The 18,373-nt window shown below is 33.3% G+C and overlaps 1 protein-coding gene across 1 annotated transcript in view; it reads right to left on the reverse strand.

The window, feature by feature from the left end:
* Window positions 1-17,546, reverse strand: part of LOC129222506 (nuclear exosome regulator NRDE2-like) — a 31,374-nt gene extending 13,828 nt beyond the window's left edge. Inside the window, exons 1-6 of the mRNA XM_054857019.1 lie at window positions 17,435-17,546; window positions 12,629-12,720; window positions 11,937-12,047; window positions 6,207-6,303; window positions 5,506-5,646; window positions 1,566-2,527 (exon numbers count right to left, since the gene is read on the reverse strand). Coding sequence (XP_054712994.1) covers window positions 1,566-2,527; window positions 5,506-5,646; window positions 6,207-6,303; window positions 11,937-12,047; window positions 12,629-12,701 — 1,384 coding nt within the window. The 5' untranslated portion in view covers window positions 12,702-12,720; window positions 17,435-17,546. The remainder of the gene's footprint in view (window positions 1-1,565; window positions 2,528-5,505; window positions 5,647-6,206; window positions 6,304-11,936; window positions 12,048-12,628; window positions 12,721-17,434) is intronic.
* Window positions 17,547-18,373: the final 827 nt, after the last annotated feature.

Consider the following 18,373-nt stretch of genomic DNA (forward strand, 5'->3'; position numbering starts at 1 on the left):
GACCCAGCACCAGCAATTTTTCTGAATGGAAGTGCTAATAAGCAAGTGTAAGCCCTTTTTGATGACGTTACAAAAAGAATAGGGTTTGAATTTCCTTTCCAAAAACTTTTCGTACTTGAAGTTTCAACAAAGAAATTTTAGACGATCTTTGCTGGTTTTAGGGGAAGAAGTTTGGAAGCCATTCTTCCAGACATTTTGCCAAATTTAAGTCTAAAAGACGTGATTGCAGATTCTGTTAGTGTTAGGAGAAATAATAAGTTCAGACAGGTAATTTTTCGAAACTGAAGTTTCAAAAAGCATAATTTTAGACTACCTTCTCTGGTGTTAAGATGAGAGGGTTTCGAAACATTCTCCCAGAATTATTACGAAATTGAAGTTCTAAAAAAAGAGTTTTGGGCACCTTTTACAACAGAAAAAGAAAAGAATAATTTCAGGGAACACCTTGGCTAGTTGTTTTATACAAAAATGCTGAGGCAACCCCTCCTCCCTCCATCCTCTAGAATATCAGGTAAGTAGTAAGATATGAGTTAAAAAATCAACCCCCCCCCCTTAGAAAACTTTCTGGATCTGTGTTAGTGTCTTAGTAATAATAAATGCATTCTCAAAGGGAATATTTATAGCTCTACCAAGGTTTCAGTTTAAAAGTATAAAACCAAATTAAGCACTGCAATGTTCTATCAAAGGGAAATAGAGTATCAAACTTTGGATAGAAATGTTATACAATACTCTTTAAAAATAATGGTTTTACTGGAGCTTGATTTTGCCCAGGAAAACATACAACTAACAAAGTAGGCATGAGTCCATTCAAGCAGTGCACACACACATGCAGCAACAGTAATTCTTTACAAGAGGGAAAATAGTTTAGACTTGTTAAATATTTTTCCTTTTTTTTTTCTCAGAAAGATAAGGTAAAGGAGTAATGTAATCAAAAAGGAAATAATTTATTAAGCATTTAGGGGCCATTCATTAATTATGTAAGGATGATTTTGGCAATTTCTGACCCCCCTCCCTCCATTCATGTAAGGGTGCACCAGATTTTCCAAACCCCTCCCCCCTGTTCTTACATAAGATTTTATTTCGTTTTTTAAAATAATAAAATGTTGTTCAAAAAGAATCAGTAACACTAAACTCCCAGCTTGACGTAAATCAAAGTTATTTTTTCCAATAAATTATATGATGCAATACTAATTAAAAATAAAGCAACATGAATAGTGCAATTCTTTAATTATATTTTTCACTATTTATTATTTGTTCAACAAATAAAAAACAGTTCATCCTAATACGTTTTTACCTTCCAGAAGCAAATGAAATATGATCTCTTCCAAACCACTTGACTGCACAATTTCTAATATAAAATATTAATTTGGAAAATATTATGTAAGAACGGGTTTTACCCCTCCCTCCCCCCAAAGTAAGGGTATGTACAGATTTCTGTAACTCCTCCTCCCTTTTGAGAGTCTTACGTAATTGATGAATGACCCCTCATAACAAGTTTGATAAGAGGCATGACTACTATCAACAAATAAATAAATATTTGCTGAAGTTAATTAGAGAAAAATACTTACAAATCATGTTGGGTATTATATCCTGGGGAGGTTCATGAGACTTAACAAGACCTTCGCTCAAGCGAGATAATGTCAAAAGGCACTTGCTGTATATTTTTTGAATAGTAGATGCATGGAACAGTGTTATGTTCGTCAGCATGAAATTCAAGTATCCAAGCCATATTTCTATGCTATTTGGATGCACGAAAATTAAATTTTCCCACACAGCAACAAGATCATCTGGCTTCAACTTGTTTTTGCATAAATTTAATCTTGCAACATTCAAAGGAACCGATTTTGGGTTGTGCTTTAATGCTTTATCCAGAATAGATATCTTCTTTTCGATAATACTGTCTTCTGTCAAACCACAACCTGCATTAGTTTTTTGCTGTATACTAAAAAGTTCATCTTGAAAGTCTACAAAATCAAGCCACATTTGAACATCATGAGGAGATTCAGTAAGAATTTTGTTAAACAATACAATCTTTTCCTTGAACTCTAATGGGATATCAGGAGCAATTTTATCATCTGATTTTTCTTTGGAATTAGTGTCTATATATGATTTCCAGTCAACTGATACACCATCAAAACTTGGCTTAGTACTACACTGCAAAACATCATTTTTGACTGACTTGGACAAAGGAATAAAATTAAGATTATGAGGCGATGAGCTTTTGTCGATGATGACTGTTTCATTTGTTAAATTTTTAATAAGGCTTTTTATAGCTTTCTGACTACAATAACGAACAAATTCCTTTTTATTTTTCTTGGGTGCAAAGTTGGACCAAAAAGTCTTTTCACTACTAGAGAACCCAAAAGGAACAACATGTCTAGACTTGTACCTGGCAATTTTAGTTTGCTCAAAGCAATCAAATTGAACATTTTCTGGATCTAGCCTGGGATCTTCTCGGAATGCTCTTTCGAAAGATAAGCCGGTTTCTTCAATGAAAGTTTTCTTATTTAGTTGACTACGGATTGAATGCCTGTAAACAAAAAAGAAAGGAGTTTTTGAAAACATCATAAAGAGGAACTTTTGTTTTAAATTCTAGGAAATTGAATTTTGCTAATTTTTCAACCTACCCCTTTCCTTCTACAAAGCTTTTCCTCTCCTCATTTTTTTTTTCAAAATACCTTTAAAATGTTAATTTAGAAAAATGCATGCTAATAGTAACTATTAAATGCTGCTTTGAATAAGCTAATTTTCAAAAAGAAAAGATAAAAGCAAATGTATTTAACCGTTTAACCGCCGAACTATTGACGGATGATCAAATTTGAGTAATTTTTTGAAATTATGTCTATTTATGTCTAGTAAATACAGAAATAAAATAAAATTTCCAGAAAAAAAATTTTTACTATGATTTTCAGCGTGTTCCATTTTTGGAACATTGGCGTTTTGCATGAAGTTTTTTTTTTTTTTTCAGAGAATTTTTTTAAACTAAGAGGTTTTGAATGCGGTTTTTATCTTAGCATACTTTATTGCGGAAAAAATAATATTTGAAATTGCATTTGTGTACATATCAGAATTCAGAAAATCCAATACAGAAATATCTAATGCCCATCATATGAAAGGAAGCATTGCTGGTGAAGTCGTTTGTCGCAATGGAAACATTTCTTAGTCGTATTTTTTTGCACACCGCGCAACGTCCTTGGGATGCAGATACAATATAATGTCCGTCAGACATTCTGGACCGTTTATGTAAATGACAACGAGGCCCTGGAGGACTTTCCACTCGTACTTTTCTTCTTAGGAGGCGAGTTGTTATTTCTCTTCGGAACTCTAAATGCTTCATCTTGACTTCGTGTAAATCACAATGAAGTAACCAACTAGCTACAACTGAAATATTCAGCGCATTACTAAAAAGATTCCACCACCATTTTTTACTCCTCAAATGAGGTCTGTAGCTCCCTAAAAGTTTATCCAAGACGTCCACACCCCCCATTTCTTCATTGTATCTCTTGATAAGATGAGGTTGTGGCACATCTATCTTGCATTTCTGCGCATTTGAGTAACATTTTACAGATGCAAGTGGCTCATGTGTATAACAATTAGATGCTACTGTAACCACTGCATTATCTTTCCAGCTGCACATGTACACTGATCCATCAGATCGATAGTCAAAATTTCCGCGATCTTCTTTAGAAAGGGCTTTTTTTGGATTTCCGTGGACAATGGCCAGTTCGGTTTTCACGAAGTGTTCCTGTTGCTCGTACACTTTTTTTTTGATAGCTGAGAAATTAAGTCATATGATGTAAAAAAGTTATCAAAGTACACTTCATGCTTAGACGTGTCAGTCAAAACTGATAATAGATCATTTACAACTCTGGATCCTAATTGCACATCAGGGGATCCTTCTTTTTTGCCTGAATAAATCTCCATGGAATATGGGTATCCACTTGAAGAGCACAGCATCCAAATTTTGAAGCCGAATCTTATGTGTTTTCATCTAATAAACATTTTACATGAATGCCGACCGTAGTAGGGAACCATAGATTCATCTATGCTTAATTTTTCATGAAATACACCAAATTGTTGAGGGTTTTTACACAATTCTTCGTAAATAAGGAAAACTTTTCTTAGTTTGTCATTTTGTTTTAATTCATGGTTGTCCATCAAATGAAAGTTGTTTTTTATTTTTCGAAAACGATTTTGAGGCATAACTGTTAGTACAATTGGCACAGATGTATCTTCTGCACTGCTCCAATACATATCTTCAGAAGGAACAGAATGGTACCCACTCAATAGCAACAAACCAAAAAATTGTAGGATTTCATCTCTGTCAACATCTATTCTTCCTCAGTGATATTACCTAGTTCATCAGGGGGTAATTGGCATATATCTACATCTGACAAATCCGAATCTGACAATGTCTCTAAATAAGCCACAGCTTGTTCTACAGTAAGAAATCTTGTAGACATTTTTTAACATTTATGAACAGTTGGTATACGTCAAACAGAATTTCCTTTCGCCCGAAAACAAAGCTAGCGAATTATTGAACTGCATTTAAAATATGAAGAATAAAACTCTCACTAATATTATTTTTTATTATTACGTGACAATGCAGCTGTCCGAGCAGGTGTGGATTCGGAGCCATATAGTTCGTCAAACAGAAGACTGTTATTATTTTTTTTTGCTAACGAAACGTCATATCCTTTCAAAATATAAACTTACTTGGTTTTGCCAACATCTACATCAGAGTACATTCAAAATGAGAAAAAAAAAGAAACATATATTACGAAAAATGAAGTTTCCCCTTGGAAGTCGAACGATTTACTTCTTGGAAATTTGACTCCCTAAAAGTGCCAATGTTCCAAAATTGGAACATGCTATTTTGAAGGGGTACACCTTTCGGAAATATCATTGTACATTTCTACAAGCATTTTAAAATCATATATTGAAGTATTTTTCACAACTACAATAAATATCATCACATTTTCTGAAAAAAAACAATTTTTGGTAAATTTTATAAGAAAAAGTTGCAAAAAGCTAAAAAAACACTCATCTTTGAAAAATCGCAATAAATAATTGAAAACATGTAAACAATCAAGCAGGAAATCAAAAAATACTTTGAAATAAGACTAAACTGTGTTAAAAAAAACTTGTTTATTTTAACGTTATTTCTTGGGAAAATTTTCACTTAAATATGATGTTCCATTTTTGGAACATTGGCGGGTAAACGGTTAATACATATCTTTAAATTTCTCAAACAATTGATAACATGTTCTGAAGTTTTCTGACTAATTCTATTCAATTGGTTTCTATACAGGTAGCATTGGAAAACACTTACGAAAATTGTTACTCTTAGTCAATTTTCAATGATATTTCCTGCATAAAAATTTCAAAAAAAGGCCCTTAATATTTAAAATGATTTTTGATTTGTTGTGATTTATAAAAAAAATGCATATCAGTAAAATAAAGATAATTTAATTTAAAAAAAAACTGTTTTGAAACTATTAAACTTACTCTTCTGGTATTTTAGAAATATCAGGTGGTTTGTACTTTTTTCTTTCTTTTTTCCTTTTTCTTTCCTTGTTAACTTTTTCTAATGATGCATCACACTCAGTTTTCAATGTAACATCACTGACATCAGATTCCTGTGATTTTCTATAAGAGTAAAAATTTTCAAACATTAATGGTTTAACGTCAATGTATCTCAAACACATTAAATAATAATCTTGACTATTGCAGAAACAATTTCAAATTATTTTTACTTTGTTTCCTTCTTGTTAATACCAAAATAAGTTGGATAATTACACCTCAATGAAAAGAAAGATTAAGTTTACATAGCAGTTAACAATCCTTCTTCCTAGTCCAAGTTTACTATATCTTGTAATTAACTCGGGAATCGTCATTATGGATATTTCGCCTGTCTATACGTTCTTAGGCACTTATAAACGAGTTGAAGAAGAAACTCAATATTCATTCGGGGGTGAGTAAAAAGGAAATTAAGGTCGATTTTTGAGTGAAAATTTTTTTGCGAATACAATACTTCCTTTTTTGTAAAAGGAAGTAAAAAGCTATCATATTGTTATCTCAGAGCAACAGTAAGATATCTAATCCCAGAAATAACACTATTATATCCTACTGTAGCTCTGAGGCAATGATATGCGATTAAAAGTTGCCCATTGTTCATGCAACAATTAAATATCACAAATTATATTTACTTATACTGAGCAACTGCTTCCTCATAGTTATTAGGAGTGAAACTACTGTTGCAGAGCCAATCTTCATCAACTTTTGCTTCTGGAATATCTCCACCTGCTTCAGAAGAAACAAAGGAAAATTAACAGAACTTTTAGTGTACTTTTATGACTTTAAACTTTCTGAAAATGATTATCAAAATATAAGAAATCTTTTAACATAACAAGTCAAATACTATCAGGTAGCAAAACATTACATAAATACTAATATTTTATACATTAGCAAATTTTGAACTTGATTTCAAGAATATTTTATTATCACACAAGCTATTTTTGCATATTTATCAAAATAATGGAAACATCTGTGAGTAAAAGTGACATTTTTGAATGCACTTCATAAGTAATAAAGAATAAAACTAGATATCTTTTTTTTTCTTTTTTATAAATAGCAATGTATACGATCTGGTAGTATGTGGTAGTTTAACGGAAGTTCTGGAAGTCTTGGATTTTTTTCAAGCGCGTGAAATGTAGGACCTCTCATATTTTCAAACAGGCCAAATTGTTGGAGCGTATCTAGCTGGAGTAAATGATCCTGAAACATCTCAACTTTTTGGCGTTTCTAGAGGTACGGTATCTAAAGTCATGATAGCCTACACTCATTGCAGTAAGACAAGCTCGGCAAAGCAAAACAGTGGAAGGAAAGAGAAGCTCAGTAAAAGAAACCGACGGGTGTTGAAGTGGATTGTATTAGTGTCTAAAAAATGAACAACAGCAGCAAAAGTGACCACAGAACTAAATCACAATCTGCATTCACCAGGGTGAGTGATTATAGCTAGACGGGCTCCTTTATAAACAGAACATTTATGGCAAAGTAGCGATTCTGAAATTTTTTTTCCAAGTGTTTCCATTATTTTGATAACTACACACACACACATATATATATATATATAATTCAATGCAATAGTTCCGATGAACGAACATAGCACAAATGCATAAATTATTAACCTTGTCGTCATAATTTTTTATATAAAGCTATAAACATGAGAGGAATCAGCAACTGGCTCTGGGACAAACCATGACAGATAAGTGTTGCATTTTTGATCTGTGTGGCACTAACTTTATGTGAATGCATATTTAAATTAAGTCTCATAAAGAACTTAAAATAAATAAAGTTCTGGAAATCATTTACAGCACAAAAGTTTAAACATATGAAAACTATTTTAACCTTTTCCGAATATATTATGTTGATCAAGACTGTCTGGTTGCCATGCGACTTACGGCAATTTTATTTATGAAAACAAAACAGATGCTACACAAGATTAGTGCTGAAACTGATTAAAGGCAGCACCAAAATTTAAATAAAAATCTAATGCTATCAAGATTTTAGAACAGTCAATTTTCTCTGCAACACAATGCGAGAATACTACACAAAAGTTTAAAAAAGTCAAAATATTATTGCACATTTCTTTTTCTCCCAGAAAATTGTGATTTTGGTTAAACATAAATCTTGGAAGGAAAACTCTTCTTCACTCAAAATTTTGAATTTTAGCTTCTGTATATAAGATATTTACCTTTTTTTTTTGTCGTTCGGTCTTCATTGTGTGAACTTTTCGTTCTTCTTTTATGCACTGATGAAGGGGTTAGCAATTGACAGCCCCGAAACAGCTGTTTGCTGAGTTTTTAACTCTATTTTATTACTTTATTTGTACTTTATGCATGTTGTTGTCGTTTTACTCATTTCATAGTACAAAGTTTTCAACTGCTTTTTTACAATTAAGCATGTTTAATCTCAAAAAAAAAAAAAATCTACATTTAAAATATTTTTATATGGCAAACTTTAACTTCATGAAAACCCCCATTTAGTAAATCTAAAAATAGAACAGTGGTTGCATTCTCACACAGTGAAAAATTTGGAAATTCAGTAAAATTTATTTTTTGATTTGTCCAGGATTTTTCAGACCCCTTTTTTGTAAAATATGCTAATAATTTTTTGAAAAAATAAATAATTTGAAAGTTCAAGGGGAAGGTGGGGGTCATGGTCCAAATACTGACAATGAAAATGTTTTTTAGGGGGTATTTTTAGGAATATTTATCTCTTTTTCTACACATATCATTCTTGGTGGTTTTTAGGGTACTTTTTAGGGGGTGGGGGAGGGTACTGCTCTTGGATAGGATAGGCTGCTTGGATTTGTTAATATCAAATAATACCATTCAACATTGTTCTGCATCTAATCCCCCCCCCCTAAACATATCTAAATTTTCCAGATTTAAAGTCTTCACTTAAAAAATTATGAAAATAAATACAAATACAAAAGTGACGACCAGCAACAGGCTCTGGGCCCAGCTAGACTGGTCCTAGTCAATTTACAATCCCCAGTGAAGATCAATGGCCCTCTTAAAACTGTCTACTCCTTTGCTCATTACCACCTCTTCTGGTAAGCTGTTCCAAGGTTCCACTACCCTGCTAAAATAATAATTTTTCCTAATATCCATGTTAGCCTGAGATTTAAATAGCTTAAAACAATGACCCCTTGTCCTGTTTTCAGTGCTAAACTTTAGCCCCGTAACATCTTTCGTTTTAATAAATTTAAACAGCTGAATCATGTCCCCTCGGTCTCTTCTTTGCTCAAGACTGTACATTTTTAGCCTTCTAAGCCTGGAATCATAATCTAAGTGGGAAAGTCCACTTATTAGCCTTGTAGCCCGCCTTTGAACCCTTTCCAATACATTAATGTCTTTCTTAAGATAAGGAGACCAAAACTGAACAGCATACTCCAAATGGGGCCTTACCAAACTTCTATATAAGGGCAGAAGAACTTCTTTAGATTTATTTGAAATAGATCTATTGATAAACCCAAGCATCTTATTGGCTTCGTTGCTAGCAATGCTGCACTGTTGGCTAAACTTTAAATCCTGACTTATTAAGACCCCCAGATCAGTAACTTTGTCTGCCTGACTAATGATTGAACCTTGCAAATAATAACTTGTACACTTGTTTCCATGCCCTAAATGTAGCACTTGACATTTCCCAACATTAACAGCCATACCCCATTTATCAGCCCACTCCGTAATATGATCTAGATCCTCTTGCAGCTGATTTGCTTGTTCATCATTTTCTACAGTCCCCATAACTTTGACATCATCAGCAAAACAATTCATGTTCCCAGAAATATTTTTGTGAATATCGTTCATAAAGACAATGAACAAAACAGGCCCTAACACTGATCCTTGAGGAACCCCGCTTAAGACCTCACTCCAATTAGAATAATTTCCCCTTACAACTACTCTTTGTTTCCTTCCTGTCAGTCAGTTTTTTACCCAAATGAAAATATTATAACATGAGATATATTTGGCTCATTTTGTCAAGATTTTATTTTTTAACATGCAATGTTAAAATAAAACATCATACTATAAAGGCAAAAATATTGCTAAGCTGGTAAAATGTTTGAAATACCTATTTTCCAATCAAATTGCTATAAAGGTTTATTGCCAGATGCTAAATGCCAATACTTTTAAAGCTGGTAATCCTATTTAAAGCAATAATTTTTTCTTGTTATCTGTTTGCAGTTCCAAGTTCAAATCACTGATTTGAACTAGTCCTTGTTTTGTTCAAATCATTAGAGGGGGGGAGGGCTTAGGCGTCAATATGAAACTGTGGGTGATTTTATTTCTAGAGAAATCTATAACAACAACACTACTGCTACCCACTCTGTTTTGGTTGAGATAAAACGAACAAGCAAATCATACAAACTGAACTGCTGACTTTATGTAAAAATAATTCCTTTTTGAAGAAACGAACTACATAAGTAGAAAGTGTTATATTTTGCAGTATTTAGTGTTCATCGCTTGTGCAGGCTTTTTCTTTTTTGCTGAATTAGTAGATCATATCCGTATGTAAGCTCATCCTCCTAATTAAACTTAAAACTATCAGGTTATGTACAGAAATATAGGTTATTCTGAATTCGGATTCGTTTTTCAACAAATGATTTGTGAAAGTTCCGTTTCGGTGAATCAGAATCTCGTGAAGTGTCTGTTTTGGTTGATTGACTTTTTGTAGTGGGTCCCTTAACGGACCCAATTCCTCTGGTCAGACCCAAGCTTATCTGCTTTCAAATTTGTGAAAATGTGAAGAAATTTCAAAATGGCAGAAATAACAGATTTGGAACTTTACAAAATTTTATTTATTTGTTTATTTATTTTTTCATACTTGAATACAATTTACAAAAAATAAGTTAATAGTAAGTTTATAAAGACGAGTTAAAACAGTCTGAATGAAAATATTGTGCCACAAATTTTCAAAGATTCATTTTACTGAAAAGACAGCAGCTGAAATTTTGTCTTAATCTGATTATTTCTAGATCTTATATTTTCTTTGCATTGACTTTTCTAAAACTGTCTTTTTTCCCTCATCACTCTCCTTTGCCAGTTTTGAATTTTATTACGTTTAGCAGCCATTTTTGATAGTTTCATTATTTTTGGTGTAAAATCTATGAATTTCTTCTTTTTTCTCAGAATTCCACTCCACAATGTACTTCTTAAACAAAATATAGTGGTATAGAAAGAGCAGGTTAGAAAAACCTTGCTTACAAATACAAATGTGATGACCAGCAACAGGCCCTGGGCCCAGCTAGGCTAGTCTTAGTCAATTAATTAGTCCCCAATGAAGATCAATGGCCCTCTTAAAGCTATCCACTCCCTTGCTCATTACCGCCTCTTCCGGTAAGCTATTCCAAGTGCCCACGACCCTGCTAAAGTAGTAGTTTTTCCTGATTTCCAAGTTAGCCTGAGATTTATATAGCTTAAAACAATGAGCCCCTGTCCTGTTTTTCCCGCAAAAATTTAATCCATTTACATCTTTCATTTTGATAAATTTAAATAACTGAATCATGTCCCCTCTGACTCTCCTTTGCTCCAGGCAATACATGTTAAGCCTATTAAGTCTGGCATCATAAGCTAAATCTGAGAGTCCCCTTACTAATTTAGTTACCCTTCTTTGAACCCTTTCCAATACAAAAATATCTTTCTTCAGATAAGGAGACCAAAACTGAACAGCATACTCCAAATGAGGTCTTACTAAACTCCTATATAAAGGCAGAAGAACTTTCTTAGATTTGTTAGAAATAGATCTATTGATGAACCCAAGCATTTTGTTGGCTTTGTTACTAGCAATACTGCACTGTTGACTAAACTTGAAAGTCCTGATTTATAAAGATACCCAGATCCATAACATTTTCTGCCTGATTTATGATTGAACCCTATAAACGATATTTCATACATTTATTTCCATGACCTAAGTGTAGCACTTGACACTTCCCTACATTAACTGCCATACCCCATTTATCTGCCCACTTAGTAATACTATGATCTAAATCCTCTTGCAGCTGTTTTACTTGTTCTTCATTTTCGACAATCCCCATAACTTTTACATCGTCAGCAAAACAATTCATGCTTCCAGAAATATTTTCATTGATGTCATTCATAAATATAATAAACAAAAGAGGCCCTAAAACTGATCCCTGAGGAACCCCACTTAAAACATCACTCCAATTAGAATGATTTCCTACATTGTTGTGAGCAAGTTAGTCACAATATTTGATTTAAAAAATAGAGAAAAATTGCTAAAAATGTTTTGATCAATTGTTAAATAGATTTAAACTATACTTGAATTTTCATGATTATACAATTGGTTCTACCAATAGTGGCACTTAAATCTTAAAAATCAAATACTGGAAACAAAAGAAGTATCTTACTTACTAGAACTAGTTGATGAAGTGTTTGATCCATATGCTGGAAATAAAGATCCTAGTTTTTTAGGCCCCTGGGATTCACTAAGTTTCGTTCCCACTTCATTGTTAAAAGTCAACCCTGTAATTCAAAGCACAAATACATATTTATTTTTTTGCTGTAAACTCTGTAATTCTACTACATACTTATCCTTTTTAAATTAAATAAAGATCTTTTCCCTTCAAAATATATCATATTAAGTTAATACATTTAAAAAAAACAGATTCTTCTAACAGCAGTTCTATATAAACTACTTTAATCAACCAATTAAAAAGGAATAAGTTATGAATTTCTATCACATGTCTATGAAATTTCACTTGTTTAATTAAATTATTTATTTCTGCATTACAGATAACAGTTAAAAGTTTGTTGATTTGAGAATAAATTTAATTTCTCACAAAATTATCGTCTCTCCAAAAAGTTCTTAAGAAAAAAAACCTCCGAATTCTTGAAAATTTGGAGTAGTACATAAATAAGAGAAGCAAAAAAGGTGCTTTACTGTACATGAGAAATAATTTTTTTAAAAGTATACTTTTATTTTTGTGCTTTAGGAGCAACAAAGCAGGGGTTTTGAAATCAACTCTGCCAGAATAGTACTTAACGTTTGGCATTCATAAATAACTATTTGATACATGCTCTATAACAATATAATATTAACTTACCAGAGTCATTTGGCTTAACAGATGCATATGCTGGAAACAAAGACTTTAGTTTTTCAGTTGAATCAGTCTCCATACTTTCAGAAAACTAAACTCTAAAATAATAAAAATTGACAGTTTAATCAGAAGCTTGCTTATCAACAAAAATAAAATAATAATAATAATAATAATAATTAAAACACACTATTCTCATTATTAAAAAGTGTCCACATATAATGGACCCCACCCCCCCCCCTGCATAAATTTCAATTATTTCCCTAAAAATTTCATTTGGCAAACTGACAATTCCCACCCTGCCAAAAATTAAGTTTAGGGTCCTCTTAGCTGCCCACTGCATTATGATCTTCTCTTGCTAAGCACCCCTGTATTGACTTCATAAAAATTAAATGCATGAAACTATTATTATTAATTCAATTTTTAAAAAAAAGGTTACGAAACCTAAAGCTAAAAGTGGCTTAACTGAAAATTTTGATTAAGCGTAAATGTGTGTACCAGGGGTGATAGTGGACTGAAATAAAATTTTTCTAAAGACAGTGAAATTTTCGGAATCTAAGAGGAAGGTCGACGACCCTCTCCCCTTCAAGTCTTCAAGTATGCATACAAAAATCAGTAAAAAAAAAACATTCCAAAAGTTTTTTTTTTTTTTTTTAAATAATTTTTTAGTTTTAGCGCAAAATTTTTGGATCACAAAACCCCCTGGTTTGCACTAGCTTTGATGTTTCCGAAATTTACCTACAATTTCCCCTACTATATACGATTTTTTAAACCAGGATGAAAAACAATATAGTTTTGTTTTCATGAAACATTGCATCATTGTGTAAAAATAAATCGAAGCATGAATTTCAAATTAAAAACTGTATCCTAAACGCCTACCTCCAGGGTCAGACTGGGCAATCCGACGATCACCCGAAGGCCCGGTTGCGATTTGTGGTTTAACTCCTTTATTATTTTTTTACACCCAACACTCCCCTAATAAACACAAGTTTGAAGGACCATCGACTTCGGTGACACCAGCACCAGGCCCATATTTAATCGAGGCTTGGGAGGCAATCAGGCTCTGGAATATAGGTTTAATATCAGTTGCCCACTAGGCATTCTTTGAGTGTCCTCACAGCCGCCGAGAGCCAAAGTGAAGGCCCACTGTCTGTTGGTTTTCCGGCCCCTTATACACTAAAACTTATACGACTGACATTTCAAGGTGGGTCCTTAGTTTCCGACTAGGTTACATGGCCTCTCGACGGCTCTGAGTGTACTTCAGGGCTGTCTTCAAAGGGGTATAGAGGGTGCTGTGCCCCGCTCTTTTTCAGAATTCCATTCCAATTATACTTCAACGATGCACAAGAAAAGAAGGTCTTCAGTTTGAAAAAATTTAAATAGTAATAAAAAATAAACAAATTCAATAAAAGTAACAAAAGTACTTATTCTGTAACATTTTAAAAGTTCCTGTAATCTTAAAAGAGAATCATCCTAAGATTATCTAATCAAAGGTCACCAAATGTACATTCCAAACTTTTTCAGGGGTGCCCATCCCCCCCCCCAAGTTCAATGGCACAAATTCCCCCCCCCCCCCTCCCAATTTTCCTCAACTGTCCCCCTTTTTGTTTTTAGCTCTTTTTTTGTTTTATTTATTTATTTTTTTAAAATAATTTTTAATTTTTTTTTCTTTTTAATATTTTTTATTTATTTATTCTTTTAAAGAATTTTTTATTCATTTATGTATTTAATTATTTTAATTATTATTTTATTGGAAAATTTCTGTGCGATGCCAATGACACACACACAAACTAAATAAATGAAATAAAAAATAAATAGAATAATATAAAATAAAATAAATACTAATTTAAATTAAAAATAAATCAATAAATAAATAAATAAAAAGCAATTTTAAAAATCCTCCCCAAAAATTGTGATGGCGCAACTTGCGCCATAATTCCCCCTTGTGGGCACCCCTGAACTGTTTAAACGAAAAAAAGTTAGTATCTAGTGTAAACTTGTGGGAAGCTTCAGTTTACAAAACTATTAATAGATAAACAAAATTCATTGTTTCATAGGGGCCACCGATGTAATTATATGTTTAATTGTTTACATTACATATCATCACGAAAATCACAGCTAAATGGAGGAAAACACAGGAGCTACCAAAATATGTTTTGAACAGAACCTCACCTCCCCCCCCCCCCTAATGTTAAAATACAGTGGGAGAGTTAGTTTCAAAATATTGCAATGAATATGCACACCAGTTAATCTAAGTGTTTGAATGTTTAAAAAAAAAAAAAAAAACTGGAAAAAAGATTGCAAAGTACACCACATCAGTCTACAATGTTAAAAATTCTTTTTATTGGGACTGCAGACAGCTTTGTGTTAAAACACTCGATGGTACAAACCAACCAAAGCAGTTCAGTGATTTTGTAGAAGAATACTGAGGGGGTACTCTTCTCCTATTTATTCTAATAATTATGGTAACATTAACCATAATTAGAATAAATAGGAGAGGATAGCTAAGAAGAGGTTCCTTGGACCTTGTTTTTTCATTTTATACCAACAAAGGTAGCCTAGAAGTGTGTTTTAGAAACTGAGGTTTTAGAAACATTCTGAGGGAAAGTTTCCAAACTCCACAATTGCGCATTTAGGACTTCAAATTTGAAAACCTCCCAGGGGGAGCACTACCCAGGAACCCTTAGAAACGGCCCCAGTCTATCATTAAAGATCATTTGAACTTTCGATAATGGGCATCACTTCTAAACAATTTCTGCAGGAGAGCCTTTATACCTCCTCTCCTCATAACATCAATTGGAGATAATCTACAATTGCGTTTCTGGTACTTCAGTTTCAAAAAACTGTCGGGCCCCCAAACCTCTCCCCTCATGAACAGTATCAAAGATAAGTCTAAAACTGCGCTTTTAAAACTACAGTTTTGGCAAATTTCCGGGAGGAGACTCTCAGAAAACTCCTCATTTCAATTTCAAGATCCTTTAAGAACTCAATTTCGAAAATTTCCAGAAGAGACTCTTAAAAAAACTCGTCAATCTCTTCTCTTCCTTGTACCTTCAAAGATCGGCTTAAGCTGAAACGCATGGAGGTCCCCTACGCATCCCCCCTCTACTAGTGGCGGATACAGAAAAATCTTTTGAAGGGGCCCTGGAAATTGAATAGTCCCCCCCATTCCAGGGGGGATACAGAAAAACCTTTCGGAGGGGTCCCAGGAAAGTGAATAGCCCCCTCTCCCATTCGATGTTTCACAACAAAGTTTTCACGATTTTATTTTTAAACGGCTTTCAGGTCAATGAATCTACTTCTAAATACATGGATATTATATGCACTAAAAACTTTGAATATGGACGGAAAACATCTTCAACCTTTCAAGTCAATTAAATAAAGCCCAATTTAATGTCACTGAGATGCTATACAATGAGTCGGTTTAAATTAGGAATATTGAAGGCAAGGTTATTAAATAAACCCATATCTCATTTGAGTTTTCATAAATTTATATTTTACCTACAAAATATTATTTGAGTAAGAAAATCATAACACTTCATAACATATAAGATTTATTGAAGAATTCAGAAGCTTTCTGTGTGAATTTCAAAGAAGTTGATGATTTGGTCTTAAAGCCGTGACACAGTTGAGATAGCATATGTATACTACATGCCACCATTAATAATCATGGGTTTTCCCAAGAAACTATCATATGATTTTTTTTCCATTTTTTATAAGCTGAAAAAGAAATCTATTATTTTGCAAGTAGCTTCCTAGATCAAAATAACTCTTTTAGGTGTGCCTACATATTTAAAAAAAAGAAAAAAGTTAATTATTGATTCGATCAAAGAATTAATAGACGAGAGGCGATAATACGTTCCCTTGAATTCGAAAACGGTGAGTTAAATGTATTCCCCAACTCTGGGCCTCTGACTCCAGTATTACTTCTTTAGTAAACAAAAATGCTTTTATTCAAAATATGCTATGTGTGTCTTGCGTTCTTTTTAATAACCGATATAAAAAAATGCAAAAAAATAAGTCAATTTAAAATAATAAATAAAATAGTTAAATTAATTCATCCTTTTGAGAGGGGAAGGATGAATTAATTTAACTATTTTATTCCCCCCCCCCCCCCCTTATCATAATCGAAAATAACCTGCACGCGTGTTTGTAAAGTTTGAACTTCAAGAAATTACCGCGCCCACTGCATTATTAAAGATTGCAAAACAGCCTTTATAAAACTACTATTTCGGAAAATTTCTGTGGGAGAAACCCCTGAACTCCCCACATAACTCAGAGAATATTACACTTACGATTAGGTTTATATTGCTAACACTTCAATCTTGTAATGACATCCTTGTAAACCAGAAGCTAAAATTCTCTTTCTCCCTCCGTTAAAATGCGTTAGACATTAAGGGGTCGCCAAACTCATACACTTCCAAGTTTTTGATCTTGCGAAGGGCCTGAATTTGTTTTATTTCTCTTTTTTTCTTCCATTTTTAAAAGAACTCTTAAAATAGCAAGATTGGGTACATGGGGGGGGGGGGATTTACCCCTGAGCTAAGGGCGAGTTTTGTGTAATCGCCCGGGCCGTTTTAACAGTCCAGTCCGGCCCTGCCTACCTCCCCAAGGATATTCACTGCAATTTTTAAATCTATCATGTTATTTTCCAACATGGTGACAGATAATTAAAATAAAAGGGTACGGTAACCAAATTTGGAAAAGGTAAGTCAGTCCAACTGAAAGTAGATTCATCTGTGAGCAAAAATAAATAAACTTATCTATTGTATAAACGAAAGTGAACATAAGCTTTAGCTAAATAAAGCTAATTACCAAAATCAAAACAGCATATTACACATTAGTATGCTTCCCTGATGCATAAGAAGCAAAAGTAACCAATAATGGACATTATTTATTTCATCAATAGATATTTAAAGATATGTTCCATTAGAGATATCAAAAACACGAAAAAGGAAAAAAAAAATACATGTCGGTCAATGCAGGAACGATCCTGGGTCCATGGTTACCATATTGGCGACTTCATCTATTTCGAGGCGAGTTCTTATCAACATGCCGAACATGATGCCAAAAAAAAGTGCAATACCATAAGCAATACAGTTGCAGTTTATTTTTCCTTTTTGGAAACACTTCCTGAAGGAGTATATTCTTTCCGATTTTAAGTGTACTTTTTTACATGTATTTGGTATTTTCAAGAATGGTAAACATCATTTAATGCAAATTAGTTTAAGAAAATAAACCGGTTCGTTCTGTATTCCAAAGTTATATATTTTGAATTACAGTAAAACAAACTGAATGACGTTACAGTTTTTCCGCATTTTTTATGAAATTCCATTTGCACCAGAAAAAATCTTTCCTAAATCAGAGATGCTCCTCCTCCCCCTCAAAAACAATGACGTACCCTCCCCTCAAATGCATCCCCAAAATGAGATCCCCTAAAAAAAGCAAAGACAACTTTTAGCAAACCCTCCTCTCCCTAAAAATTTCAATCACGCTGTGTGCTCTGAAGTCCCTCTCGTTGCACTTTATTTATCTATTTATTTAGAAGCTAAGCAGCTTCACATAGAGAGAGGACTGCGTGCCAAGCGCATTGCCTCCGGACACACACAGGAAAGATTTACAACAATAGAGAAGGAAATAACACTCAGGGGCACAGGCGGGAATAGAACCCACATCGAAACTGTTACGGGGGGGGGGTGTATTTCGAGTGGTATTTTCCCTGTAATGGGGGTCTTATTTTGGAGGGGGTGCACC

This window comes from Uloborus diversus, chromosome 5 (genome assembly GCF_026930045.1).
Source record: "Uloborus diversus isolate 005 chromosome 5, Udiv.v.3.1, whole genome shotgun sequence".
In the NCBI taxonomy this organism is placed as follows: Eukaryota; Metazoa; Arthropoda; class Arachnida; order Araneae; family Uloboridae; genus Uloborus; species Uloborus diversus.